The 27,950-nt window shown below is 40.9% G+C and overlaps 1 protein-coding gene across 12 annotated transcripts in view; it reads right to left on the bottom strand.

The window, feature by feature from the left end:
- Window positions 1–27,950, bottom strand: part of FNDC3A (fibronectin type III domain containing 3A) — a 101,268-nt gene that overhangs the window by 70,384 nt on the left and 2,934 nt on the right. For 7 of the 12 annotated variants that reach the window (XM_015851816.3, XM_015851815.2, XM_085536153.1 and 4 more), the window contains exon 2: window positions 14,065–14,193. In XM_015851816.3, the coding sequence (XP_015707302.1) occupies window positions 14,065–14,166 (102 nt within the window). In that variant the 5' untranslated portion in view covers window positions 14,167–14,193. Of the gene's footprint in view, window positions 1–140; window positions 683–14,064; window positions 14,194–15,101; window positions 15,170–19,822; window positions 19,889–27,950 lie in introns of those variants that run through there. The other 5 variants (XM_085536145.1, XM_085536149.1, XM_032442101.2 and 2 more) reach the window with 5 other exon arrangements.

Raw genomic sequence — 27,950 nt, 5'->3', positions numbered from 1 at the left:
GCAGAGCCACATTTCTGCTCCGTCATTGGGGTATTCAGAACAATCACAATTTTTTCCACTAATCGCTCCAATCAAGATGTTAATTAGTGGCATGCTTAAATCTAGTATCCTATTTCAAAAGCCTTAGCGCTTTGACTTACTGTTGCTCGCATCCTTTTATTTCTCTCATTCAACTGGTGCTACCACAGTGACAAAGGCTGAAGGAGGATCCAACAGTCACCGCTCCAGATGCTTCAATCTGTTCCATTCACTCAATATGAGGCAATCTTCGGCGATGTGCTGAGCACTGGCACCCCTCAGCAGGGCACCTTAACCTGACCGTCACGCCGGAGCATCTCCCTCTACCTTTCCCTAGAGCTGTGCATCCAAACAGCATGTGGAGGCAGGATGGGAAAGGTAGGATCAATTAACAATATAGTCGGCAATACCTACCTCAAGCCTTCCTTCCTATCAAATTAGCCAACGTACAGTGAGCTTCCTGCTGTACACGAATGTATCATGTCACCATAGCAACTAAATCAACAAATAGCTGCTGCAGCATCTGCTTCTGGATCATCTAACGTCAGTCAACAGAAGGCTCGGGTTTAAGAGAACAAAGCTTCCAAATATATTCCATTTTATAAGTGCGTTTTTAATTTAGCCTCCTGATTCCCAGATAGGATACACTAGGCAGGAATGAGCCAACTTCTGACTGTATCCTTGAATATATGATGCTGCTCATGACTCGTGTGCAAATAAGCCAGTACGGGGGGAGGGGAGGGGAAGAGTAAGGAATACTTTAAAAGAGGATTTAAACAAGAAATTTTCTCATTTTCAGCAAAGAAGTGAGAGGTTGGATGTTAATACACTTGTTCTTAAATGCTCTGTTACTCCACACTGTGCATCTTTATTTGGTATTTTAGGCGGCATGAAAAAGAAAGAGAATGTTTCCCAGTTCTACTTTATAATTTACTATTTACATATATATGCCTGTCTTAAGTAATGCAGTAACCAGAAATACCTTTCATTAGGTATTAATATTCAAGACATTGCAGGCGACGAAGATTGTTTCCCTCTATTAGTCCTCAATGAAGAGTGGAACTGAACTGAAATCATCCAGTATTACTTTCTGACAATTTAACATCTGCTGCCTTTAATCCCAACAATAGCAGGGGTCTGTTGGCATGTTCTCACTTGTAGAAAGACAGCTATGTAGGGGAAAACACTCATCGCTTGCTCCCTGTGAGAATTTACTTCAAATACCACATATGGTATAAGCCTGCGCGCTTATGGTCTAAGTCCTTGGCCCCTAAGCAGACGTGGCAGATAAAAGTGCATCTTAACAACCTGGTACCTGCAATGTGAGAATGTCAGATCACCGACTAGGCATTGCCTGAGCTACAGAAAGATTAAACATTTTTTGGACAGCATTTTCTATACTTTCATATAAAGAGACTCAAGCCTACGGCTCAGTTAAAAGAAAGAATACTTTTCCAATAGCCTAATTTCAAATCACATTCCCCAGGATTCATCAGCACAACATTTTTTACCAAGTAAAAGCTTTCTAGGTCAAGATAACAGCTCTCCATATCCAGCATTATTTTATTACTGAAAGTATTTATGTTTAATTTTAAAAGGGGCTTTTTTTTCCATCTGCATATGGTCTTCTATTACATGGAAAGTTGTAGTTACTTTGTCTCCCCAGAGCATGGTCCAATGAACAGGGAAAAGTAGACGCTGAGCCTGGATGACTCCAGTACAGCTCTGAAGCTGATGTACTGTGATTTGTGGGTTGCTGCCCCATCCACATGGCCCTAAAAGCTACTGATCACAGAACACTGCAGGACTTCAGTGTTGTTATTCATGAGCTGCACAGGAACTGCCAGATGGAACCACAGCTGTGGTCCAGCTAAGGTGATGTCAGTCACAAACGTATTACAACTCGTTTTTCCTAAATATCTTGTCCATATCATTATACTAACAAGGCTAGGGACAACTCTTTTCCAGAATGAGACCTGATAACATTTAGAAAACTGGTTAAATGGAGAAATGCAAACAATCTATGTAATATATGTGACTGACAACGTAAGACTATAAAATAGGAAGGGAAAAAGAAAAGCCAATGAAGTAATATCAGTTATAAAAGATGGATTAAAACTGTGCCTAGGGCCTTTGGCAATCCAAAACAATTTAAGAATTTCATGCTTTTCAAGAACGTAATTTCCAACTACAAACCTGTTTTAATGCCATCTTTCACAAGACTACTCTAACTCCACCTCCCTTTAGATCTTCTCTTTCCCTACTTACGTTGGCTAATAATCAACAGAGTTCTGAAAAATTTGGGATGATTTCTGTGCTAGGCTGTATTAAATTATGGCAGGCTAAGCATACAATGGCTGTGGTATCTATTCAGAAAAGTAAGGCTAGAAGTTTTGTCTTCAATCTTGTCTTGTAGTATCAACTACAGAAAACTGGCTTTTCATCCTCATTTACAAAAGTCTGATAGATACTACTGTTTATACACTCCATTCAAGTACTGGAAGGCCACAATGAGTTCTCCCTGGAGCCTTCTCTTCTCCAAGGTAAACAAGCCCAGTGCCATCAACCCTTCTTCATAGGATAGGTGCTCCAGCCCTCTGATCATCTTAGTCGTCCTCTTCTGGACCCGCTCCAAGAGCTCCATGTCTCTCCTGTATTGGGGACCCCAGGCCTGGATGCAGTACTGCAGATGGGGCCTCACAAGAGATCAGTAGAGGGGGACAATCACCTCCCTCTCCCTGCTGGCCACTCCTTTTTTAATGCAGACCAGAACACAGTTGGCCTTCTGGGCCAACGTGGCTCTAACGTGCTGTCAGCACCACTGCATGCACTATGACCACTGACTATCCTAGAAGTAACTGGGCAAAGGAAGAGGTTGTTATATTAACTACTACTCAGTGGAGCTAACATTTGAAACTATACATTTCTTCGCTGCTTAGTGCAGTACAGGAGGTTGGAAAGATCTGATAATTGGTGATCATTTCTTCTGGCATAGGGAGATTTTGTTTTTAAAGTTCTTAATGTACTCATATGTTTCTTCACTAGGAGAGTGGTTAGGCCCTGGAACAGGCTGCCCAGGGAGGTTGTGGATGTCCCGTCCTTGGAGGTGTTCAAGACCAGGTTGGACGGGGCCCTAGGCAACCTGATCTAGTAAATGTGTATGTTTGGTGGCCCTGCCAGGCAGGGGGGTTGGAACTACATGATCCTTGAGGTCCCTTCCAACCCAGGTCATTCTGTGATTCTGTGTGATTCTGTGATATGTTTCCCCCACACACACACTTCTTCCACATGAAGAGCAGAGCTCTCCTGATATGAAAGATGAGCTGAAAGCTGATCACAGGATGAGAAAAAAAATAGATGGTTTGGAGAGCTGAAACCTTGTTTTGTAAAAATAGAAGGTCTTCTAAGAAGAACCAGTAAAAAGAGAAATGTTAAAACCTGCATCTAATTTCACCGACAAACACATTCAAGATTTGCCAGTGTCTACATACAGCCGTGTCACTACGCTCTGTGTCTCACACTTTATTGCTGAGAAATATTTACTTATTTTAATCTACTTTGTCTGTTTTGTCTCTTCTCTTCTGCACTGCACCATTCTCACAGCCTGGCTATGCAAAGTTTTATTTGTCTCATTTACAGCAAACCCAATCTGTTTCATTAGCATAGAAACAGGCTGTGGTTAGTAGAAAGTGCGCAGAAGATTTGCTACTTAAAGTAATCCCACTGAAATATCTTTAAATCATGAAACAAAAAGTAAGAGTAACAGAAGCATTTCAAAAGATCTATAGAGTGCAACCAACAAACATTTGTGCTGCAAAGTTTTAAGCTAATCTTTGTTTATCAGGAATTAGAAGGAAATTGTTAGGAGCAGTCAATAAACTCTGGAACTTTCTGAAACATCTGGTCCTGGCCAGTGGTTACAAACATTAATCTCTACAAATAAAAAATAGAAGATGTGAACCAGATTATTCTTATTTCACCATGGTTTGCTTTTTGAAGTCCAGTGAACTTGAGTTCTACAATGCTAAGCAAACTGAAGGAAGGACAGAGCTCATACCACGCAGGAAAGTGGTAAGGGCTAAGCTTCCAGCTAATACGGCCAGTCCCCTTGATAGGCACCTTCCATACATCAGCTTTATTTGAACTAATCAGAAGCAGAACCAGGGAATGAACTTTCATTTAAGCTGTATCCAGACAGATTAAAAGGTAGAAGACTGGCAGACTAACTTTGGAAAAGGAATTTAACAGAGATTCCCATCTGGAGTAAAAGGGACAAACAATTAACACTTCTGTTGCTCAAGAAACTACTAACACTTGGGTAGATGTTCAAGCACTTAGAGAATCAAAAAGTTCATGGGTGTTAATAATCTCTGCACTTAGGCTGCAAGCTATACCAGAAGTTGCCACATAAAATATTCTATGTCAAATACGTGTTATTTGGTGTTCCACTTGGCAAAAAAGCTACTTTGGATGACTGCCTACACCCCTAGACTTAATCAAGCTGTGAAGATCTAAATACTGTGATGATCTTAATAAGCACTCATTTGAAACAAGCTAAGCTGACATGCCACAGTCACAGCATTGCTAGTAGTTTACCTCCGTAAAATGTCTAACAGTACATTAAACGAGAACCCTACAAACATCTGTCAATGGCTTACAGGCTGGTTCAGCCTGGTTCCATGACTAGGGGGGCAGAGGGATTTCACAAAATCTAGCTGAAGAAACTCAAGAAAAAAATAAAAATAAAATAAAATAATAATAATAAACATATATATATATATATATATATATGTGCAAGTGATGATGCACATCAATGACATTCTTCACCTAAAGGAATTTCTTTGTCAGTAATATATGGACATGTTTGAAATGACGACCAACCAGCCTGACATTCATGAGAAACAATATACAACATTATTAGTAGTCAGGATTAACCTCTGGCCTAACACTTGAATACGTTATTTCAGAAAGGTTATAATGCTACAATTGATTCTCCCTCTGTAGGCTGAGGCAGAGTTACTTCAGCACTTACCCTGATCCCTTTCAGGTTTCTGCAGTACAAAAAGAGGATCCAGCAAATGGGAGACATGCTGCATGCCTCATCCTACAGTCAAGAAGTTACTCCAACATCAGGTTACTGGTGGAGAACTTCGCCAAGTGCTTGGCTGCTGAGCTCATTCTGGCTGTGCAGTGCTCTGTAATTTATACTGGAGTTATTCCAAGGGATTAAATGATGGGAGTGAAGGTAATGCTGCCTTCTTTATGTTCTGACAAAGATTTAGAGCACAAAAGTTACTCGAACAAGAGCAAGAAACTTGAATTAAAGTAAAAATGCCCTTTAAAAACAATCTCTCTTGTGCAATGCAATTGTAAAATTAAGAGAAAAATGTAAATAAACAAGATGAACGAGAGATGAAACTCTCAAGAGTTTATAAAACTTTAAAAATATGTAGGCCATCAGTTTGCAAAGCATATGGACAAGAAAAGAGCTCCGTCGTTTCCCAACATTTCTTATGACAGCTCAGTTTGGTGACACGGGAATATGTTAAAAGCCCGCAGTATTAAAGACAGCTAGTTAAAGTAGAAATGTTAATTCCAGGCTACAAAAGGAAGTGCCAAAGATCCATATTCTGAAAATATTAAAAAACACATTCACACGTATGCAAATAGTATGGCATGGGTTTTGATAGCACTTCTGAAGTAGTCTCTTGCAGCCCCCCCTTCTTTCTACCTCCCAGAAGTTCTCCCCATACATTCAGATTTGTGTTGTTCTGGGTATCGCTGGATGTGAAACCACTTCATGGACAACACAAAACAGTGTTAGGAGAGAAACTGAAGGCTCTGTCCTTAATTCAGTGAGGTTGGAAAGGCTCAGTCTGTACTGACTAAGTGATGGAAACTACACAGCCTATAAATCTTTCCTACATGTTTTCTCCTTTTCTTTCAAAAAGAAAGGGAAAGAAATTAGAGCTAAAGGCCTTTTCTTTTTTTTTTTTTTCAACTATTGTGCATAAACCAGAATTTACTTCTTCCCTAAGGACGTCATTCTGACTGCTCTATGAAATGTGTAATTCTGGAACACACAGAGGCTCAGATGGACTTTGCCCAGTTATAAATTGAGAAACTTCCCAGTCACCACGAGAAACAGGCTTTAGCCAGTAAGGGATGTACTTCAGACAACGTGTTCACAAAGAGTGTAATTTTTACATATTTTAAGAGTGAATTTCTGTCATTAAAGTAACTTAGTAATTGCAGTTACACTTTTGTTTTACAGAGAGATTACAATAGCCACCTTCTGAAGAACAGATGTAAGTACTGAGGACAACTCTGTAGGTTTTTGACTCTGACATTCAAATCCTGGGGTCTACTTAACATTAAATGTCCAATGGAAGGAAAGAAGCAGTCACCATGGCTCAGCCTAAACAGGACACTTCCAAATGTTGATGACAGAGGAGCACAGACGCAGGAACTGGGAGCACTTGCAACAGACTGCAGAGAGGAACTGGGCTACCTCAATGCCTGTAGCCACAAGCAGTTTGCACCTACTCGTCTCATTAAATAAAGTACTTTATTTAACATAAGCACAGTAACCTTACTAAAACAAGGCAGACATCAGCTTCCAAGACGTGCCTATTTCTCCCCATTGGCTGTACTTGCAACCTACAGTGACTAACACTTGACTTTAAATCTGATTTTCCCATGCCACCCACATCTCTGAAATGTCAGCTTCTAGAGGTTCATTCTATAGGGGGAACCCTGTCACAACTATCCGGGGAGGAATCTAACTAGAGACTAAAACTGAGCTAGGATTCACAGCACACAAATTAAATCAGATGTTTAGAAAGAAAGAGGAGGACTACTCAGAGAAGCTTTATGAAACTATTTAATCCCATGAGTCTTCTACTGAATACAAGTAGAAAGGCTGAGAACTACATAGCCTTCATTCTCTTTTCTTTCTTTTTATTTCAGATGGTAGATACTAAAATATATTCAGATGCAAATATAAACCGTGCACTAATTCCAATGCTGCTTTTTCCTTTCCATCAAAGAGCAATACAATATTCATATGTAACTAAATATGAGGGTATTTTGGATTCTATCACTTTCTGCTGAGAACAAAGCCCTCTTCTTCAAATGTAAAGCAAGTTTCCAATGCATCTGCAATCAAAGATGCAGCTTAAATGCACAAGAGAAAATTGCTCTCAGAGGTAAAAAGCAGTCTACATTTAAGACTTCACTCTTCCTGACCAAGAGAATATGAGTGATAGAGAGATACAGGAAGGATTTAATAATCTTTGGGTATTAAAAGTCACATCCTTACAGCCTTCTTAAAAAAAACTCGTAACCAACTTCTACAGAAAATATTTTTTTGCATATGAAATGTCCAAGACAAGTATTTTTAAATGTATTTTTCAGTGATGATTGCTACACAAAAGTACTAATAAACACTGCAGCTTGACAATCACCTTCAGTACAATGAAGCTACAGTATTCTACACAAAAGAGTGCTAGTGAATCTGGTGGACATAATTCTGTCGCATTTCAATGCTAAGAAGTCACTGAAGGATGGAAGAATAATTGTCAACTAAAACCAGCTTTAATGAGTCCCTGAAAAAGTCAGACATATACACCAATCCAATAGAGCCAAAGGGGAAGTGAAAAAATAAGACAGAAGCAGCCATGCACATACTCTATGAAATCAAAACAAAGATAAAGGGAAGGAAAAGAGCACAATATGGAAAGCTGTGGGAACATTTATAACAGTGAATGTTTTTAAACAACATTTTGCACAGATTTTTTTCTTAGAGGAAAAAGATCACGCAACATATGCAGTTCTAGGCTTGACTTCCAGCAGCGAGGCAAAGCCAAAGCAAGCTGGAACTTGATTATGTACCATATGCTTTTCAGAAACAGAAGTATCAGATGTAAGACTGAGGAAAAGCATTTAGCAATCTGATTCAGATCTTTATTACCTTTCTGCTTTAACTCCGCCCATATAATCAGAAAGCCATAAAAAGAAATTTTTAGAAGTACTTCCTTTTATAGCTGTCTACTGCACCTCTGACCAAAGACTATCAAAAGGTTAATGCCAACATTAAGATCAAAAGTCTTAATACTCAAAAAAACCCACTTTAGAAATACTAACCTGTAGATTTAATGCTAAATATCTATTTCAATTCAGAGAATTTCCACTTAACCTCACATACTACATGTACAGCACACATCCCATATATATTATACACAAATACCTGGGCTGGATGTAGCTCTGGGCAGCCTGGTCTGGTGGCTGGCAACCCTTCCCATAGCAGGGGGTTGAAACTAGATGATCTTTAATATCCTTTTCAGCCCAGGCCATTCTATGATTTGCTCTATGATAAACTAAGCATCTAAGGCAAATGACCAGCTTCACAACCTGCAGGTATGACTTTTTGGCTGTATCTCACTGAGAAATAAACTTGACTGGAGGTCAAACAATTTGTGCCCCTCAAAGAAAACAAAATGTTTAGGAAGGGGCTACTCAGAGTGCTGTCTACCTTCTTGGTAATGAAGGGGACCAGGCTTAGATTGGGACGTCCCTCTTAATGGCTTTAGTGGGAAGGTGCAAAGAGGGCCAGAACTGGAAGGCTGCTGCAAACCTCTGTCAGTAATTTATTGTTTTGTCTTGGGTAGAGCACTGGGTGCAGTAGAGACTGTCTGAAACAATTTAACTCTAATCTACTATCAGGAAAACAATGTATCTGTTAAAGAAAAATTGAACTTTCCTCCACATTTTCCCCTGTGGTTAACTCATCCTCACCACAAAACCAGGACTATCCTTCATATCCAACCTCAGCAATCATCAGTAAAGCCTCACCGCAGCAGTCAGCCTTACATGAAAAACCCCAAAGCACTTCTGTCCTCATACAATGCTCTCTTAGAATCAGCTGGTTTTTTTCAGCTCCTTCATACTTCATGCCCATCATTATCACTGAGACTTATGGAGTACACTTCCCATTCACACTACAGAGTGATGATACAGTGTAAAAGCAGTGCATAATAAAATGGGAGGAGCTAATGGGCTCTGCTTTCTCTTTTCCTCAGTTTTGTCCTGTGAAACTAATACCAGCTTCTGCGAAACTCATCTTGTGAATTGTTTTGTTTTAAAATACGATGGAAAGTTACAGCTTTAACCTGATCAAACACTTCTCTCCGGCATATGACCTTTCATCTTAACATGTTCAAATATTTGTACTACTGTTTCAAGTTTAAACTGCTAGCAGAACTTTAAGTACTTGAAATAGATCTTGAAGATACATACTGTTCTAGAAAAGTACTGAATGGTCTATATCTTTCCAGTAACTCATTTACAGCTCCCGCTGAGTCCAATCACATGGCCTTCAACAAGGCTTGCTGCTGGGTTCTTGGCTACTTGGGTCACAACAACTCCATGAAATGGCATAGGCTTGAGAAAGAGATAAAGGGCCTGACAGAAAAGGACCTCAGGGTGCTCATCACAGCTGGTTGAACATGAGCTAGCAGAGCACTCAGAGGTGGTTGAGAAGGCCAATGGCATCTTGGCCTGCATTAGGACTAGCTCAGCCAAGAGGAACAGCTGGTGAAGGGACTAGAAGGAGAGCAGATGAGATAATCGTGGTTGTTTAAGAGAAGAGGAAGCTGAGGGGAAACCTCATCTCTCTCTGCAACTAACTGAAGTTTTAAGGAGGGTGTCAGTCTGGCCTCAGATAACAAGTGACAGGATAAAGGAAATGGCCTCAAGTTGTACCAGGGGAGGTTTAAATTGAACAGCAGCAAGGATTTCTTCACAGATAGGGTGATCAAGCACTGGAACAGGCTTCCCAGGGAGGCAGCAGGGTTCCCAGCCCTGGAGTTAAGAGACATAGGAATGTGGCACTGAGGGACGTACTGGAGGGATGAGACATCATAATAAAAAAGAAAAAAAAGTGAGTTAGTATTTAGGTTAAAAATATATTTCAAAACATGTGAAAAAAGCCCGAGTGCAATGTTTTGTACTTCGATACATTTTGTTTGAGGATGTACACATACTGCTTTCATCAGTATAATAGAACGTGTTTGCACTGCATACACAGAAAGGCTTGGGCTGGAAGGAACCCCAAAGGCCGTCAAGCTCCAACTCTCCTGGCCACAAGCAGGGCACCAACCTCCACATTTTACAATAGATCAGGCTGCCCAGGGCCCCATCCAACCTGGCCTTGAACACCTGCAGGGATGGGCCATCCACAACCTCCCTGGGCAGCCTGTGCCAGCACCTCACCACTCTCATGGTAAAGAACTTCCCCCGACATCCAACCTAAATCTTCCCCACTTCAACTGAAAACCATTTCACTTTGTCCTGACGTTATCCACCCTTTCAAAGAGTTGACTTCCCTCCTGTTTATAGGCTCCCTTTAAGTACTGGAAAGATGCAATGAAGTCACTCTGCAGCCCTCTCCAGGCTGAAGAAGCCCAGCTCCCTCAGCCTGTTCTCGCAGGGGAGGTGCTCCAACTCTCTACTCATCTTCGTGCCCCTCCTCTGGACCATCTCTAACAGCTCCCTGTCTTTCTTGTATTGGGGACCCCAGACCTGGACACAGTACTCTGGATGGGGGCCTCATGAGGGCAGAGTAGAAAGGGACAATCATCTCCCTGTCCCTTCCGACCACTCCTCTTCTGATGGAGCCCAGGATATCATTTGCTTTCCAAACTACAAGAGCACACTGCTGGCTCATGTAGAGTTTTTCACTCACCAGGCTTCCCAGATCCTTTTCTGCAGGGCTACTCTCAAGGACTGCTCAATCCAGTCTGTATACATGATACTTGTAACTATGCATGTCTGTCTGCCTTTCCCATAGACAAGCCTTAATTTGGCAACCTTGACAAAGTAAATGGTGCCTTTAATTCTGGATTGCCCATGTTTTAGATAGAGAAACCTTTTTCTGCTTAATGATGGCTTTTAAATCACCAGATATAAAAAGGGCTTCCTGTAAAATTTCTTGCCGCTGATAAAGCACATTTGTAAATTCCTCATGAGTCATGTATCAGGTGGAAAGGAAGGACAGAAAACAAGTCATGACTTTCACTAATCACTGTGGAACACAAAACAGTAGGCAATGTTAGTTAGCACAGAAGGAAGAAAAAAATAACTTCAATGATCAGTGAAGGGCTTGATCACTGCAAGCTGAAAATGTATTTCTCCTTTTAATTGAAAACCACTAGCACTACTTGTTCCTCTTCCTATGAAGAAACTCCATTTATGAAAAGGGACACCTACAGTATATATGATGTTTTACTCTCAGAATCAACAACTCCCACAACTTCCTTCTTTAACCAAATTATTTGCTTGTTTTCCAGATTTAGTCCTGCTCGGTAGAAGAATCAACATTTTAATGAAAAAGTATCCCCAAAAGAACATTTAGGCATATATCTGACTCAAAGTCCCACACCATTACAAAGGATGTTTGACAGCACAGTTTGCTAGTCTTATTTCTGGAGACGGCAGAAGCAGTTCTTCAGTCTCAACAACTTTTGTACAGTCATGGCAATTAGGGGATGTCCCCAAGGACTGGAAGAAAGCAAATGTCACTGCAGTCTTCAAAAGGGGACTAAAGAAGAGGATTGAGGGAGCTCCAGGCTAGTAGACACCACACACTGAGCCTTGGAAAGATGAGTGGGTAAATCCTCCCAGAACTTATTTCCAAAACACACTGTGGACTTAGAAAAGTGACTGAGGGTAACGTATATCAGTTCACAAAAAAGAAACTGACAAATCCGTATAGCCTCCTACAGTGAAATTACCAGCTTGGTAAACAAGGGGAAAGCAGTAGATACCACTTGTCATGACTTCAGTAAGGCTTCTGATGCTGTCTCACATAACATCCTCATACAGAAAATGATGAGCTACAGTTTAGACATAGGCAGTGTGATGGACTGAGCACAGGCTGAACTGCCAGCCTCAGCAAGTAGCTATCAGCAGCTGTCCACCTCAGTGCTTGTCGTGGGGCAGAATAAGATGGGACACAGTGCACCACCAGTAAGTCTGCAAGTGGTAGAAAGTCTGGAGGAGGTGTTGATAGCTGTTATGCCAGCTAGAAAGACCTTGACAAGCAAATGAAATGGACCAGCAGGCATCTTCAAGCTCAGTGGAGGGAAACACAAAGTCCCACCTCTGGAGAAGAACAATCTCATGCAACAGTACACACCACGGTTGGAAAATGGCTTTACAAAAATGGACCTAATGTTCCAGGTGGACAAGTTGAATGAGAGCCAGCAATGCATCCTTACAGAAAAGGTCAACGGCTTCCAGTGTTGCATGAAGCAGAACACTGCCAGCAGGCCAAGGGAAGTGATCTTTCCCTCAGCTAGTAGCTATGAGACCTGGAGTAGTAGGCCCAGTTCTGAGCTCTTCAGTATGAGGGATGTGGATATATTGCAGTCTAGCAAATAGCTACAAAGATGCTGAAAGGACTGTAGCATTTAATGTGTAAGGAAAAACAGAGCTGGGAGCGTTCGGCCTGGAGAAGAGAAGGTCCAGGTGAGGATCTTTTTATCAGTGTGCACCAAGTACCTGGGAGCAGAGTGGAATAAACAAAACAGAGCCTAAGTCCTCCTAAGGGCACTAAGGACAGAACAAAAGATAACGTGAACAAATTAAGAACCAACAAAGCATAATAAATCATCTCACTCTGAGGGTGGTTGAACACTGAGAAATATACTGTGGAGTCAGTTTTCTTGAGGAATACCTAAGTCCCAACTGGATACGGCCCTGGGCAACCTGCTCTAGTTGACCCTGCTTTGCAGAGGCAAGATTTGACTACGTGATCTGAAGAGATTCATCCCAACATCAAGTAATCTGCTACATGACTATGAGAAGTTTTAAACAATAGTAAAAAAATTAACATTTTGGAAAAGGAAATAAATGGTGGAATGCTTAACTTTACATACACGTTTTGTTCCCTTCTGTTTGCAAGGCTTCAAAATTAAACTTTACAAGGCCAAACATGCAAGAAAATAGTAACATTCGTTTCTTTACATGTTACTGCTTCCCAAATTCAGTATCTGAAAGCAGAACTGGGAGAAAGCAAGACTGAGTATTGCCTCTTCTCTCTTTTTCCAGAATGTTCTGCCAGTGCATTTAATAAATGAGATTTCTCAGCATTTAAGCTTATTCTACAAATATCTCACTGCAGCCCAAACCCAATTTCATGAACTGCTGCAATCAATGCTCCAATTTCATTTTACATTCCTTTCTTATTTTTACCCTGCAAAACAATTCCTCTTTATGATAACTAAAGATCAAACAAGAGACCAGCAGACTCCTGTCATCACAGGCAGTGATCTCTCAGTCTGTTCAGATGCTCCATGACACTTAGTTTTTCCATCCCTTTTCTTTCATTAGAAGCTGTTCCAGAATCAAGCTTCTCTGGAATCTAAAATATTCTTCTGAAGTTAAAGATGGGGAGAATTATTATTTCTAAGTATATATATACAGTTTCTCTCTGGAGCTGACCCTTATAAAGCATTAAAAAACTTCAGATGTGATTTTCTTAGCCATCAGCTTGACTGTTTTCCCCTAACAGAATACCTGAAAAAGTATCCAGGCAGATGCAAACATACAAATCAAGTCCCACCATTCAAGATGCTCAGTTTTAAGGAAGACAGTCACTCTAGAGGCCAAAGTTGTAACCATGTGTGTGAGCTAATAAGCTCTAACATAAGGCAAAGCTTATCAATCATAACAAGATCATGTGATAATGTAAATACATAGCTTCTAAATTAAGACTTGGGCAAGGCTCAACAGCTTGGCAGCTGCCTAGTCTTGCATTTCTATGAAAACATTATTTCCAAAGACAGTTTTTCTGCCTCGCACTGTTAAAAAATAATAATAATAATATCTCTTTTCTGCACTGGTTCTATCTTCACCTCAGTCCCTCACATATATTTGTGACCAGAGCTGCACAAAAATATTCCATATGAAGATTTTCCTAGCATCAATATCAATGATGCTGTTGGAAAAAAGGGAGGGAAAGAAAAGATACTTAAGTTTTCTTACCTGTTGTGCTCCATCCCCGCTAACAATTGGGGAAGTTAGAAGAGGGATTTCACTACTTATAATCGAACTGGTATCCAGTAATGGTGGGTGCTCTGCCATCATCGACGGTACACAAATTCACAGGATCACCTGCAAAGAAAAAGTCACTCAAATGATTAAATTATACATATCTCAGAAGAGTTATCCTTCAAAAACAGCCTCATGTGAGATTTGGGTTTTTTCAATTTACAATGCTGAACACACATTAAAAGCTATGCTTCTTCATCTCAGCAAGCACATAAACTTGAAGATACTTCACCAACTAGGAAAAGCCGTACTTTATACAGAGGGTAGGTTTAGACCCCCTCTAGTGGCTGAACATTAGAAGATTCATCACAGCTTTTGAGATATGAAACCAGATTTTTTTTTAACCTTTGATAATAATAAAGACTTTTGCCTAAATTTGACTGGAACTACTGACCAAATGCCGACTGGAAAGATATGAAAACAGAAGCCTTAGAGCTTAGATATACAGCATGTTTGTTTATATCAAAGTGGTATCGACCAACATCTATGAACAGGGGCAGCATCAGTACTATTTTCTTTTTCGTCTTGTTATTACCCCAGCCAGGAACAACTGAAAGGTCCAAGTGAGATGAAAGAAGTCTTAGGTACAATCTTATATCTGTACTTAAAAAAACCAAAGCAGCATTGTTTTCATAGCCAGTAGGCAGCCCTTTAATAACTTTACTAGCAGCTAAAAACTGCAAGAGAAATAAAGAGAGGCAAGAGGTCCCTGAAAGCAGTGAGCCACTTGAGCTCTGACGAGCACCAAGTAACAGCAGCAGAAGGAAAATCCAGCTAAGCGTCCTTATCTGTGACATTAACCAGCCATTAAAAAAAAAAGAAAAAAAAAGCGGTTAATGTGCTGGTGTGGTATGAGGAATTAAGACAAGATGATGATTACAGTTTTTCCATGCAGGAAATGTGTATTATGAGTCTAATAAATGGCTTCTGTAATTCTACTTAATTAAAAATTAAATAAATAAATCACCAACATCACTGGGTTACGCTGGTTTCATGTACCCTTCTCAACCCTGTCCCACTAAACCCTCACACTTGGTTTCTGAAATAAAAGAAGAAAAAAAAGCAATCAACAATAATTAAGAAACTGATATTTCTTAACAAAACAAAGACAGATGGAAAAAAATTCACTAGAGGCAAATTGCGCATCCAGAATTCCCATAAGTCAATTACATTTTCCATCTTGAAAACAGTGTTTCACATCAAATTTATACATAAATATGCTGGGGAAAAGCTTACACAGAATTTCTGAAGCAGAACTGCCTCCCTCCACCAGCACTTACTGTAGCCTGGTGAAACAAATCAGGAACAACTTTTAAAGTTACATAGTTTGACAGTCAGTAAGATTACTTGGGATCATCTGGCTAATGAAACTCTCTTATAAACACTTCTAATACTAATACACCATCTGTTCAGAGAGACATTTACTAGTCACAGCGTATAGCTTGCTTTAAATGAAAAAATACCTGACAAAATGGAAGGGATGGAGCCAGCTGAATGACTCCAGCAGTATGTTCTAGAGGTGTTATTTGATTAACTCCAAGAGCTGCTGTTACAGCTTCCTGCACAGGTGTCTCAAACAATATCTCAGCTATACATATACAGTGCAGTTTGGCTGCTCCAAAGGTTGTCCTACCCTAAAATTATGAACTTGGAGAAAGAAAAAATAAAGCCTTCTGCAATGATCTTAGATCAATCGTTTACTTTCTTGGTATACTCTAAAGATTAAAGTTGAGGGGAGAAAGTCCCTCCAGGTTAAAAGTCTTTGAAACCTAACTGTGATTATTTAAGAACTGATCACTACTTATGCCAAGCCATTTCATAGAGACACAGAATCACTAAGGCTGGAAAAGATCATCCCATCCAACTGTCCACCTACCATCAACGTTCCCCCATTAAATCACATCCCTCTGTACATCTAAACATTTATACCTGCTTAATTAGACCAATTAGTCTCCCAGGCATTAAGTTTTCTTATCCCTACCTTTCTTTAAAAGCTTTCCCACACATCAAAAAAGTCCTCCAGGCTACCATCAGTCCCCACGGCTTGTGCAGGTGGCAGAGGGCTGATGAGAGTTACTTGGATCATCTTTCAAGCTAGCAGGTTTGAAGGTAAGCTTCCCAGGATAATATCCAATGACCACTTAATGCAAAATGAACACACAGCCTGGAAGCAGGGGTTAGAATTAAGACATGCTTTCTCCCACGGTACCTATAAACAGGCTTGCTCTTGTGACATCTCTTAATCTCACAGGTATAGAACTAGCTATAGAGTCAGAGACAAATTGATTACAATACTCCAGACTGTAATACAACACACTTCAGGTCTACACAGACATGGATTTCCCCAGGTTTAATTTGAATCAAGCTCATTTTTCCCAAGCTATCCCACTAATGACTGGACTCTTACATAAAAGAGCGCTGATTTCCTTTATCACACAGTGATTTTTGCCTGAATTTGTAGCTTGCGATGCATTTAGTACTTGCAATATTTGTTGGGCCTAAATCAAAGCACACCCATCAAATTGGACATAGATGAGAATTAAACATAACCCAAACCAATGCAAATATGACTGCCACGATCACTTCTGCAGCTCTTCCAGCACGTAAACAGCACTGGACGTATTTAACAGCTGTACTAAGCTTCTTTTTTTTCTTTTTCTTGCAAATGTATAAAAATGTGATTTAGGAGAAACTAAGGTTCCTATAGGCACCTAAGTACTTCAGTTTATTGCACAGACTTTAGTGCTTTAACTAGGACACAGCTAAGTCCCATGTTGGGTCTGAGGGTTTGATTTATTCTGGAGATGAAGCACTGCTGCTCACTGATAAGTCCTGACAGGAGGCACCAGGCATACTGTTATTCCTGATGTCCTTCACAACAATAATAGAAGTGCTACCTGTCAGGCTGCGTAATCAATCTAAAGAAAGAAGTAAATCAATGCTTTCTTGACAATACAATATTAGATTTCTTTGCAGTGCCACATGGTTAAAGCCTCACAAAAACGTGGACCAGTGTTATGTGCAATAAAAATCTTCTCCCTACCACTGGTTAAAAGGCACCAACCTGTAGACACTGGTGTTCACTGCCATACCCATCACAGAATCATAGAAGGATAGAATCATAGAATTACCCAGGTTGGAAAAGACCTTGAAGATCATCAAGTCCAACCGCAGCCTAACCAGTACCCTAACTCTAACAACCCTACACTAAATCATATCTCTGAGCACCACATCCAAACGGCTCTTAAACACATCCAGGGATGGCGATTCAACCACCTCCCTGGGGAGCCTATTCCAGTACCTAACTACCCTTTCTGTAAAGAAGTTTTTCCTAATATCCAACCTAAACCTTCCGTGGTGCAACTTGAGGCCATTTCCCCTCATCCTGTCACTTGTCAGTAGATGTGGTACGTCTACCACTTGCAGATGCCTTCCCTTTAGCTACGAGAACAAGAACTGACAGGAATGTGTAAAGGTAGAAGAACTGCATAGCAGAAGATGTCAGATAAAACAGAAAAGGTTAGCATCAAAATAACAAAAGTTCAATAAACCTATCTTGGGAAAAGATACAATTATACCATGTTTGATCTAAGGGTATCAAGTGGGCACAGAGCACTTATATGAACAGAACCAGCTACCTTGCACTCATAGTTTCTGAAAGAAGAGATCTACCCAGAGCTTTGAAAAAAAGACTTCCATATAACCTGAATCCTGGGCAAGTCTCAGAGGTCAGGAAGAAAACCAGAAGTCTCACATTAAATAGCCTACTGTAAAAGGGCAAACGGGACAATGTGCTCATGCCAGCCAACACCATCTGACACCAAACAGGTCCACAGTCAACTCTGTATGTTACTAAAAGACAAGCACGACTGGTGAAAAGAGCTTATCCAATTGATAAGAATCTGCTGGTGGAAGATAAAGGTTCTGATAAGAGCACTGGTATAACAACTAGACCATTCCCAGCATTACACATTTTTTCTCCCCCCAAAAAATCATTACCTGGATTAGAATTGGAATGACAGCTGTCAAAAATATGAATGGTAAATGTAGCATTACGGAGCAGGTAAGTTTCAAATAGGATGAGAAGGATTAGCTCTAGGCTTCTCATTGTAGATGTTTTTAACTTGATTCTCAGGAAAAAACAAAAAGGAAGTTAGAAGGAAGACTGGAAATGACAAACCATAACAGTGATAAAAGACTTAGTCATTTCACTATACTAAAATTGCATGAATACTTAAAAATATATTTTTTAAAAAGCCAGACATACCTAAAGGCTTTAAATCCATCAAGGTAAAGCTATTCTTTCTAGAAAGAAAGATTAACTAAATCCTGTGAAGGGCTGATTCTTAGAAGGACAATATAATAGAAGTGGACAGCCAGAAAAGCACAAGTTCCCCCCAAAAACTGCTAATGAGTTACACCCACAACAGAACCTCATTTAGCAACAAGGACAATATTTTTCCTGCCTCTGGCTGCAAACAAATTGGAGCACTACTGCAACAATTTAACAAGCTTTGTCTCCAACACCCTCACTTTCAACTGTTGGTATTTGTTCAAAAGAATACTAAGAATGACTGGGACTTCTGGACAATATTGTTCCATGTAGGAAATACTCCAGGATTTCAGATATTCGGACAAAGAGCACCACAAGATCTACTTCTGCAGACCTGGATGCAATGCTGCAAAAGTTACCCTCCAGCACCAGTAATCCACCTTCAGGTGAACAGAGGTAGAGACTGCATATGCCCTGATACAGACCAACACAGGTAGAGTAGCTGCAACATTTTCACCTTACTGTGAGTAAAACCACTCCTGCAGCTCTTGATGGTAGAGCTGTTTTTCATCTCCACATGGTTTCCTAATGCCAATAGGAATGTTCAGACTCAGAACTTGAGGTCCTGAGGAAGAGAAACAGCTTGCATTAGGACAACAGATGATTTAACTAGTCTTGTCAAGACCGCTGAAAGCTAACAGGTAGTAAAGAAGGGGGGAAAGCAAAGAGATAAATCTAAGGATTTACGGCCAACTAACCGCACCGTTCCAGTAGATTAAAAAGGACTAGAAAAGCAAGACACCTTAGATGAATAGACAGATAATGCTGTTGCTATGTACAGAAGCAGCTGAGACAATTTCCTGCTAGTAGCCCCTTAAAGGCACAGTTATTTAGAAATATAGACTAACTCACACACAGCATTACTGCTGCATAAACAGCCTTTTTTGTTGTTTCTTGGTACCAAATGTTCTTAGTATGAAAAAACCATGACATAGACATTCAAAGTGCAATGCAGGATTCTTTCAGAATCCACACTGAGTCTGTCCCAGCATTCCAGGAAGATGCTGTCTGTCCTGAGTTTGTTACCAAGCAGGATAAGTTAATGTTCTGTACAAGACTTTGCACTAAACCACCCATCCCTACTACCCCAAATTATACTGCTATTCATTTTCTTTATCTTAAGAAGATTTTCAAGTCTTCTGAAGGCTACCAAAGCTGAAACAATGTGAAAGCATTTATATTTCCTATATCTGACTTGTTAGAGACTCCGGGAGTGATGTCTGAGGAATCATTAAGGAATCTGTACCAACAAGCCAGAAGGCCAGATGACATTAAGGCTCAAAGGAGTTCTTACTCAATAGTTCAGTATACAAGTATATATTCCTAAATTAAAATGACAATTAGACAATCCATAAATACCTTTGGATTTTCTCCTTAAACACTTGTATTCCTCTCCGATACGTACAACTCTGACTGCTACTCGATCACTTGTTCGTTAAGGGTTAAGGAACACTGAAAGGCTGAGATCACTGGGCAGTGCATTTCCTCTGCACTGAAAAGGCTCAGCCTTTCCATCCCCAAGAGTCCAGCAGCTGATCTTAACGACAGCCTCTGAAAACACATCAGCATTAAATCAGCTGGATCACCAAGGTAAAAGAACATGAGTCAGCAGCATGCATTCTCATAGCAACGCGTGCTGGCAGCACGTTGGACTGCGTTAGCAGAAGCACGGGATGGGTGCTTATTCCCAGACAGTCAGCATTTACAAGGCAGCATCTGGAGAACCACATCCAGCTTTGCTTTTCCCAGCCACCCCCTCAGTATGAAAGAAGTGCCCCAAAGACAAACAGGTTTAAGCAAATAACAGCCCAGGAAATGCTAAGAAAACTGGAGAAGACTAGGGGTCACCTACCTGCTGGATTCCACTACCTACAGGTGCCTAGGGAGAGCTCAAACCAGTCTTCCTGGAGGCACACAGCAGAAGGATGAACAACCACAGGAATGGAAATTTTATCTGATCAGAAGGCAAAAAGGTATCTTCATTGTGAGTTGTGCGGTACTGGCACAGGCTGCCCTGAAAGGCTGTAAAAATATCAATCCTGGAGACCAGGGATCTCCAAAGTGGGGTGCATGTATTCAAGGGGGTGGGAAGCAGCCCCTTGGGGTGCAAAAACATGTTTCTTGTACTATCAGTAAGTACAAGACTTCTCTACCTCCCTAATTAGTACCACAACATTCAAGGCAACTTAATCCTCTGATACTCTAATTCCATCGAATCTGGAGACCAACAGATATGTTTATTATTACAGAGACTGTACACAAGGACCTTGATTCTACAGAACATGAAGTCAGGAGGTGAGCAGTGAGAAGACCAAAGCACGCAACACAGAAAGGTAAAGCATAAGGAACAGACTCCTTGATCAACACTGAACATTTCCAAATAGGATCTTGATATTAAACTACAAGTGACAATAATGGTTCCACTCCAAGATTTCTCTGTCAGTAGAGCAGTTTCATACATGCTGCAGCCTGCATCATGTTACAGCTGCCAGCACAAGGTTGCCATGAGGTGTTTTCCTAGTGGGCCTCAGCAGACAGGTGTGCATTCCTTCCTCACCTGGCTCCTCCTGAAGCTCTGCTCCCCAGGAACCACAGGCACAGCATCCTCAGAGGCCTGGGCAGCTTCCAGTAAGGAGGGAAAGCTGCTTTGCTCAGGAGGCAACTCCTTCTAGGCTTTGCCTAAGGTCAAGGACTGAACTTAAGAGAATCCAAAAGGCTGTAAAAGCATCATACAATCACAGTGTAAGAAATGCCCTACCTTGCCTTTCCCAACACAAATACAACAGGTTCACTTTAAGTGGGCAACATGGCAAACAGCTGAAATACTGAAGACATGTAGCGCTGCTTAAAGCCTCACATCTAAGCGACTCTTCAAGATGAGAGCTAATATTTAAACTTTTCCTCTGCTTTACATGTTCATAAGTACTCACCGTGCCCATTCTTTGATGACTCCTGAGAGATAAATCTATCATTTCCCACAGGTCTCCTCCTGCCAATTTGAAATCTGTAAAAATGACCATCCAGATTCCTCCTTATCTTTCAAATCAGCCAACCCTCTGAGAAGACACCAGATAAGGCTGACAGTTAAGGGCCCAGCATGTACAAACAAGCTAAAACAGAGGAAGTCCTGAGAACAGAATACACTGCTGGATCCTTGAGGTGAAGAGAAAAGGACGAAGTGTATGTGACAGATGTTACTCATGTCACTGCTGAGGTACAGGGATGTTACTGGTACAGAAACATAAAATATAATTACCCAGTGATCCATGAGGTGGCACATGAGCTATTTAAGCTAAAAACAATAACCAAATTCTCTTCAGCTTATAAGAAAAGAATCACAAGCTAGCAGAATGACCACAGTTAGGTGTGGCAATTACAGTACAGCAGCTTTTGTGCTTTTCAATTGGAACCAGTTTTTCTTTGAAATTAACATCCAATTTCTCTAAAATATCTGCTTTGCTTTCTCAGCTTTTCCTATTTTAGAAAAGCGATTCCTGCAAAACTTGGTGAAATGTTTTGTAACAGAACAAAGAATTGCTATTTTTTGTCAGAAGAAAAGTGCTTTGTGGAACACGTCTATTTCACTGTAATTTGACAGACTCCTTTTAAGTGATGTGAAACAAATGGTTATTCCCTTTAGTCTCGGTGTTTAAAATGCCACAGCTGCAAACAGGCAGATATATAAAACCTCTAAGAAGTGTAGTTTTGTAAAGTGAATCAACAGTAACAAACCGACAACAGTAGAAACTGCAAATCAGAACAGTCGGGAACAAAGATACGTTGCAAAGCATTTTCATAAGCAATGCAATTCCCTAAAGGAAAAAAAGAGAATCCATAGCCTCTACAATGAGGTAAGGAAATACTTCACCCATAGCTCACAAGTAGCGAATGTGTGTGACGCCAACACAATTCTCAATCATAGAATCATAGACTTACCCAGGTTGGAAAAGACCTTGAAGATCATCAAGTCCAACCACAGCCTAACCAGTACCCTAACTCTAACAACCCTCTGCTAAATCATATCCCTGAGCACCAAATCCAAACAGCTCTTAAACACATCCAGGGATGGCGATTCGACCACCTCCCTGGGGAGCCTATTCCAGTACTTAACTACCCTTTCTGTAAAGAAGTTCTTCCTAATATCCAACCTAAACTTGCCCTGGTGCAACTTGAGGCCATTTCCCCTCGTCCTGTCACTTGTCACCAGTGAGAAGAGACCTGCCCCACTCTCACTGTAAGCACCTTTCAGGTACTGGAAGAGGGCAATAAGGTCTCCCCTCAGCCTCCTTTTGCCCACACTAAACAGCCCCAGCTCCCTCAGCCTCTCCTTGTAGGGCTGATTCCAAGCCCTTCACGAGCCTCATAGCCCTTCTCTGGACCTGCTCCAGTACCTCCATGTCTTTCCTGTGCTGAGGTACCCAAAACTGAACACAGTAAACAAAATCCCAGAAACCAAATACACATCTCTGTTCCTCCTGGTACTGCAGGGACACGGATGCTAGAAGTTGTACAATGAACACAACACAATTATGGAGAAAATACCAATTTGTGAGCAACCCTGAGTTACAGTGGAACAGCCACAACTGGTTCCAAATCCCTCTCCACAGTCACCATCTGCTCTCCTCAACACAGCAATAGCCACAACTGTAAGGCTTTGCTGGGGAAGCCAAGCATATTATAATAAGTCAATACTTGCATCAGGTTGTCTTCATGCTGCAGGTTGCAAACTGTAATGATTTAAGAGCAGCCTGAAGTGCAGTTCATGCATTCATGTCATCGGTACAATAACCTATAAGAGAACGCACGGTAGGTAACTGGAAACACTCCAGATGTTCAAGTTTAATGCATTTCTATTTATGAGCCAGCAATTTTTGAACCTCTGCCAAACAGGCCAGGCTCTTATTAACAGCTAATGTAGGAAACCAAACTTCTGAAGGTGAGCGCTGCATAGAGAACTACTAAATACTGATAAACCAGTCTTCTGGAGAGGGATAATATGCTCATGGATGCTCACACTTCTCATCTAGTCTGGCACTTAGACTGTAAAATGCCTGATTGTACGTATCATGATCAATGAGACCACCTGAAAACATCATGTTGTGGTTTTTAATGCTACCATTACTAGATTGTTAATAAACCACCCACAGCCCACATCTGGATCAAGTACACATGAAGCGATTGCATAAAGAGTTCAGTACTTTCCAACAATTTGCTCCTCCCTCAAACACCATCAGAGAAGAGAAGCCAAAACTGGTTGTGTAACTTCTGGGAAGCAGTAACTGCAACCACATAACAAATCAGGGAGCTAGTCTGTTCATTACATTCAGATCTACTTTGATAGCGTGCGTTTTAAATCAATGAGCGAGTTGTCAGCACCGCAGTACATGCTTAGCATCAGTCCTTAGCAGGCTCGTCAATGTGATTCAGTCACACCTTGCTTGGGAGCTACAGGACAGCTTGCAGGTCTTGTAGAAGGTAAGCACTCTTGGGAAGGAGCCTTAAAAATAAGTGAGGCTGAACTGCGTAGCATCCTTGTTACACAAATTAATAAAAGACATACAACACAGTTCAACTTTACGCCACATTGATCTAAACTACATGGCTGGTTTGTTAGTTTTACCCTCCTCTTATTCTCAAGAACTCCTTTAGACTCTCCTAGTTTTACTTTTATGAGGGCTAAATTAGGTTCTCCTACGATTCTGCCAGGACTGGATTTCCTTCAGTTTATTTTCTGAAGATCACAAGGGTTGAAAAACATCTCGGCCTTTCCCAGTTAACCGTTTCTCTTGCCTACATTTCTGTTTCAGAACATTTGCAGAGAAAACAAGCCTGTGCAATGCCAGGAATGAAGCTCCTCTCATTTGTTATCAGCTCCCTCTTTCTGGCTGCTGTATGTAGTAAGAACAAAGTTTTTGTATAATTCCTTTAAGGCAAACTAAATAACAACAATGTATTTCTTTTATTAAAATGTGCTGTAAGTGGTCAGTGAGACACATTTATTGCAGACAGGTGCTGGTCTTGGAGCTACCAAGAGTGCACGATTCAAGAACAACAAGCAGCTTTTAAAGAATTCTTACCAAGCAGCCTCTTCCTGCATGTTCTAAAAGACAAAAAACGATGCTTCCAAAGCACAGGTTAACATAGGATCAATGAGGCTGCAGATCTTCAAATTCAGGTCTGTGCTCCTATAATGAATGGGGTAATAGCACAGAACATGGCAAGACAAACATATAGAAACTACTTTCCAAAAGAAAGAATACACCCAAAAAACCATACCTGAGTCTTAATAGCACACCTTTCAGATCTACCTGTTAGGAAGACTTTTAACTGCTAACTGGTACTAGCAGCTCCCACCTGCACTGCCATGAGCAACTGGCCAACAACACAGTGAGTTAAACTGGAGAACAGAGCTTTAAGATATTCTTCAAAACTTGGCCAGCGTTAAGCTAGATCAGCTCCCTGAGCCATTTCACTGTGCAGACGTACAGATGCCTGCCAAGCACAGGAATAAGTGGACACAGATCAACTATTTCTTTTTAGCATCAGTGCATAGCACTTGTGAATGCAATAGTAAAAAAAAGCCCACAGGCAGCCAATCTGGCAGGTGCTTCACGTCCCTAGGAGTAACACATGCAGTTCAACTGCATCTTAAGGTGAAGGCAACTCATTGAGTTAAACGTGCAATTGATGCCCGAGTTCTCCATAAACAGAGGAGTCTCTGCAGCTACAGAAGGGGAAGATCAGCAAAGGCAGAGCAGCACACCTAGGACTAATTGTCAACAGTCAGTATTCCACAGCCTTTTTCAGTCTTCCTTTCCTAGTACTTTCTTGCAGCTTGCATTTGCTCTTACTGTAGAAGTCCACTAACAGCTCACTAATAGATACATAGAAGTATTAGCAAATAGTTACAGCCACAGTTCTCTCTCATTGCCAGGACACTGCATGTCACCTGTTATTGCTTGGAACTTCTTATGCTTCTATAAAGACATCTCATTTTTACCTTACAGATTACTTTGCAGCTACAGGCAAACTTCTGCTCATCATTAGTAATCAATTTGCAGCCCTACAATTGCTTCCTCACCCCAAAGTAAAGTTAATCCCCATGATGGTTTTGTTGCTAACATCTCAGTTTCCTCCTGCCAATTCAGAGTAGATAAAGCTCCCCCACTCAAAAGAACAAACACCAAAGAACGAAACCTTGCAGCCTGAAAACTGTCAAGTTGGAGAGGCAGCATTTATTTTGTGATCAAAGGATAAGATATGGTATTAGCTATGGGAAAAAGAGCAGCCTGGCCATACCCCACGCTTGTAGGATCTTACACTAACTCTTTGTTTACCACAGACATTGTATCTGCACACTGGGGAAACTCAATACCACTTACAAGGAAGTATTTACATATGTAAACTATACTGGTTAGGTTTTGTTTTCACTTTATACTAGATGTAAATATTTGTGAAGCTCATTTCCACCTCAAGTTATTCAAGATCAAAAGGCACTAAGAACCGAGCTTCACACTTCTAAACGCAACTCACGTATAACAATCAAAGCACATTCAGAAAGAGCTGCCATACAGACAGTGAAGTTGGCACTCTTGTGCCACGTACTCTATTCACTCCCTTCAGTTACCTGAATCCCGCTGCTATTCACAGCTGTCACAGTACAAATCCTTTAGGACCTTGTCACTTTCCCATACATCCATCAGTAGGGTTGTTTTCCTGTTTGCTGGTTGTTCTGAGGTTCTTTTCCTCCTCATAAATCACAGAGTGCATCAGTTCAGTTTTGTGACCTGTCATAGCTGCAAAGCACTTTTCTTTACATTATATTACAGAAAGTCATGTACTGCTAAGGAAGGAGGACTTACTTCAGTGTTTCTAGAAAGCAGAAGAGATTTACCACACCTTAGAAAGCGCTGATCTTCTCTTTCAGTGACAGATTGTAAGAATTAAGTTTACTGGTTAAGCTCGCATTGAAAACTTGTAGATATTTCGATAGTTCTTTACGTATAAATTAAGCAGGTAGTCAAGTGGAACATTTTCCCATTGCTCTTAAATGAAGGTTTGCAACTCTTACTTTGTCCTATGTACTTTAGAACAATGTTGCAAGGAAGGTCAGAGTATACTCTGCACTCCTACCATTATGCCAAACTCCTGTTGGGATTGCGTTTGGCACACAAGGTACCAAGAGTAACAATGTTAACCACAGTTGAGTTTGCCTGCCAAAGTTGGCTTTGGAACAGCACAACCATCGGGCCCAGTATGTCTATTTGGCTCTGTTTGAGAGGCACTGTGAAGACATTGGCAATGAACGTGGCATTAAAGTTTTAGTAAAGTGTTTGGAAAGCACGAGGATATATTCCATCCCTGAAGTTCTGCAGCAAACAGAAATACATTTTACACCACAGAATCACGCAGAATCACAGAATGACCTGGGTTGGAAGGGACCTCAAGGATCATGTACTTCCAACCCCCTGCCTGGCAGGGCCACCAAACATACACATTTACTAGATCAGGTTGCCCAGGGCCCCGTCCAACATGGTCTTGAACACCTCCAAGGACGGGGCATCCACAACCTCCCTGGGCAGCCTGTTCCAGGGCCTAACCACTCTCCTAGTGAAGAATTTCCCCCTAACATCCAACCTAAATCTTCCCGCTTTTAACTTAAAACCATTTCCCCATGTCCTGCTATTGTCAGCCCTTTCGAAGAGTTTACTCCCCTCCTGGGTGTAAGTTCCCTTCAGGTATTGAAAGGAATACACCAATACACCAGCAAAGGATAACAGCACAACCTTCACTCAATATTAAGGCACTAGCTATGAATTACAGTTTGTTATTGACAGAATGGCATGTTAAATTCTATTTCCATGTTGTCAAAAAAGTATATGACAGCTCATCAGAAACATTTTCACTGGTTCCAGGCTCACAAATACATGATGGAAGCACAGCTGGAACAGGACCAGATCTTAGGGGTGGGAGGCAGACTTCAAAAACATTTGTCCAACCTGAAACTAAATGCAGATTGACTGGAACAATTAAAGACGACAGCCTGCCAGAAACATGCAGCGCTATGAAGTGTTACAGACACTTTCTAAGCATTCTTCTACCCCATCAGCCCTACAAAACACAGACCCCCTGGATGGGGATCCAAAACACTGCTGCCCATAAGCAAAAGCACAACGTGTATCGATAAACATGTTTACGATAAAGGTTAAGAGTGTTTCCATGCTGGCATCAAGCGAACACCAGCATTAAGGAAGCTCAAAGTTGAATGTATTCGGCAAAACAGAAGGAAAAAGTGCTCATCTCTGCAGCTCGGGAAACATTGGCCCCATGAGCAAAGTAAACATTATTTGTGTTTACTGTACAAAAATAGCTGTTATGTACTCATTCCAAACTATTATCACTTTCTTCATCTACCAGCGGTATCTTTTAGTTAAGCTGAAAAAACTGACAATCCAAGTCAAATCTGTTTTTACTACATCTGGTCTTA

This window comes from Coturnix japonica, chromosome 1 (assembly GCF_054131305.1).
Source record: "Coturnix japonica strain WE chromosome 1, WE-NBRP24, whole genome shotgun sequence".
Taxonomy (NCBI): Eukaryota; Metazoa; Chordata; class Aves; order Galliformes; family Phasianidae; genus Coturnix; species Coturnix japonica.
The sequence above is the reverse complement of the archived record's forward strand: the minus strand, read 5'-3'. Positions and strand labels throughout refer to the sequence as shown.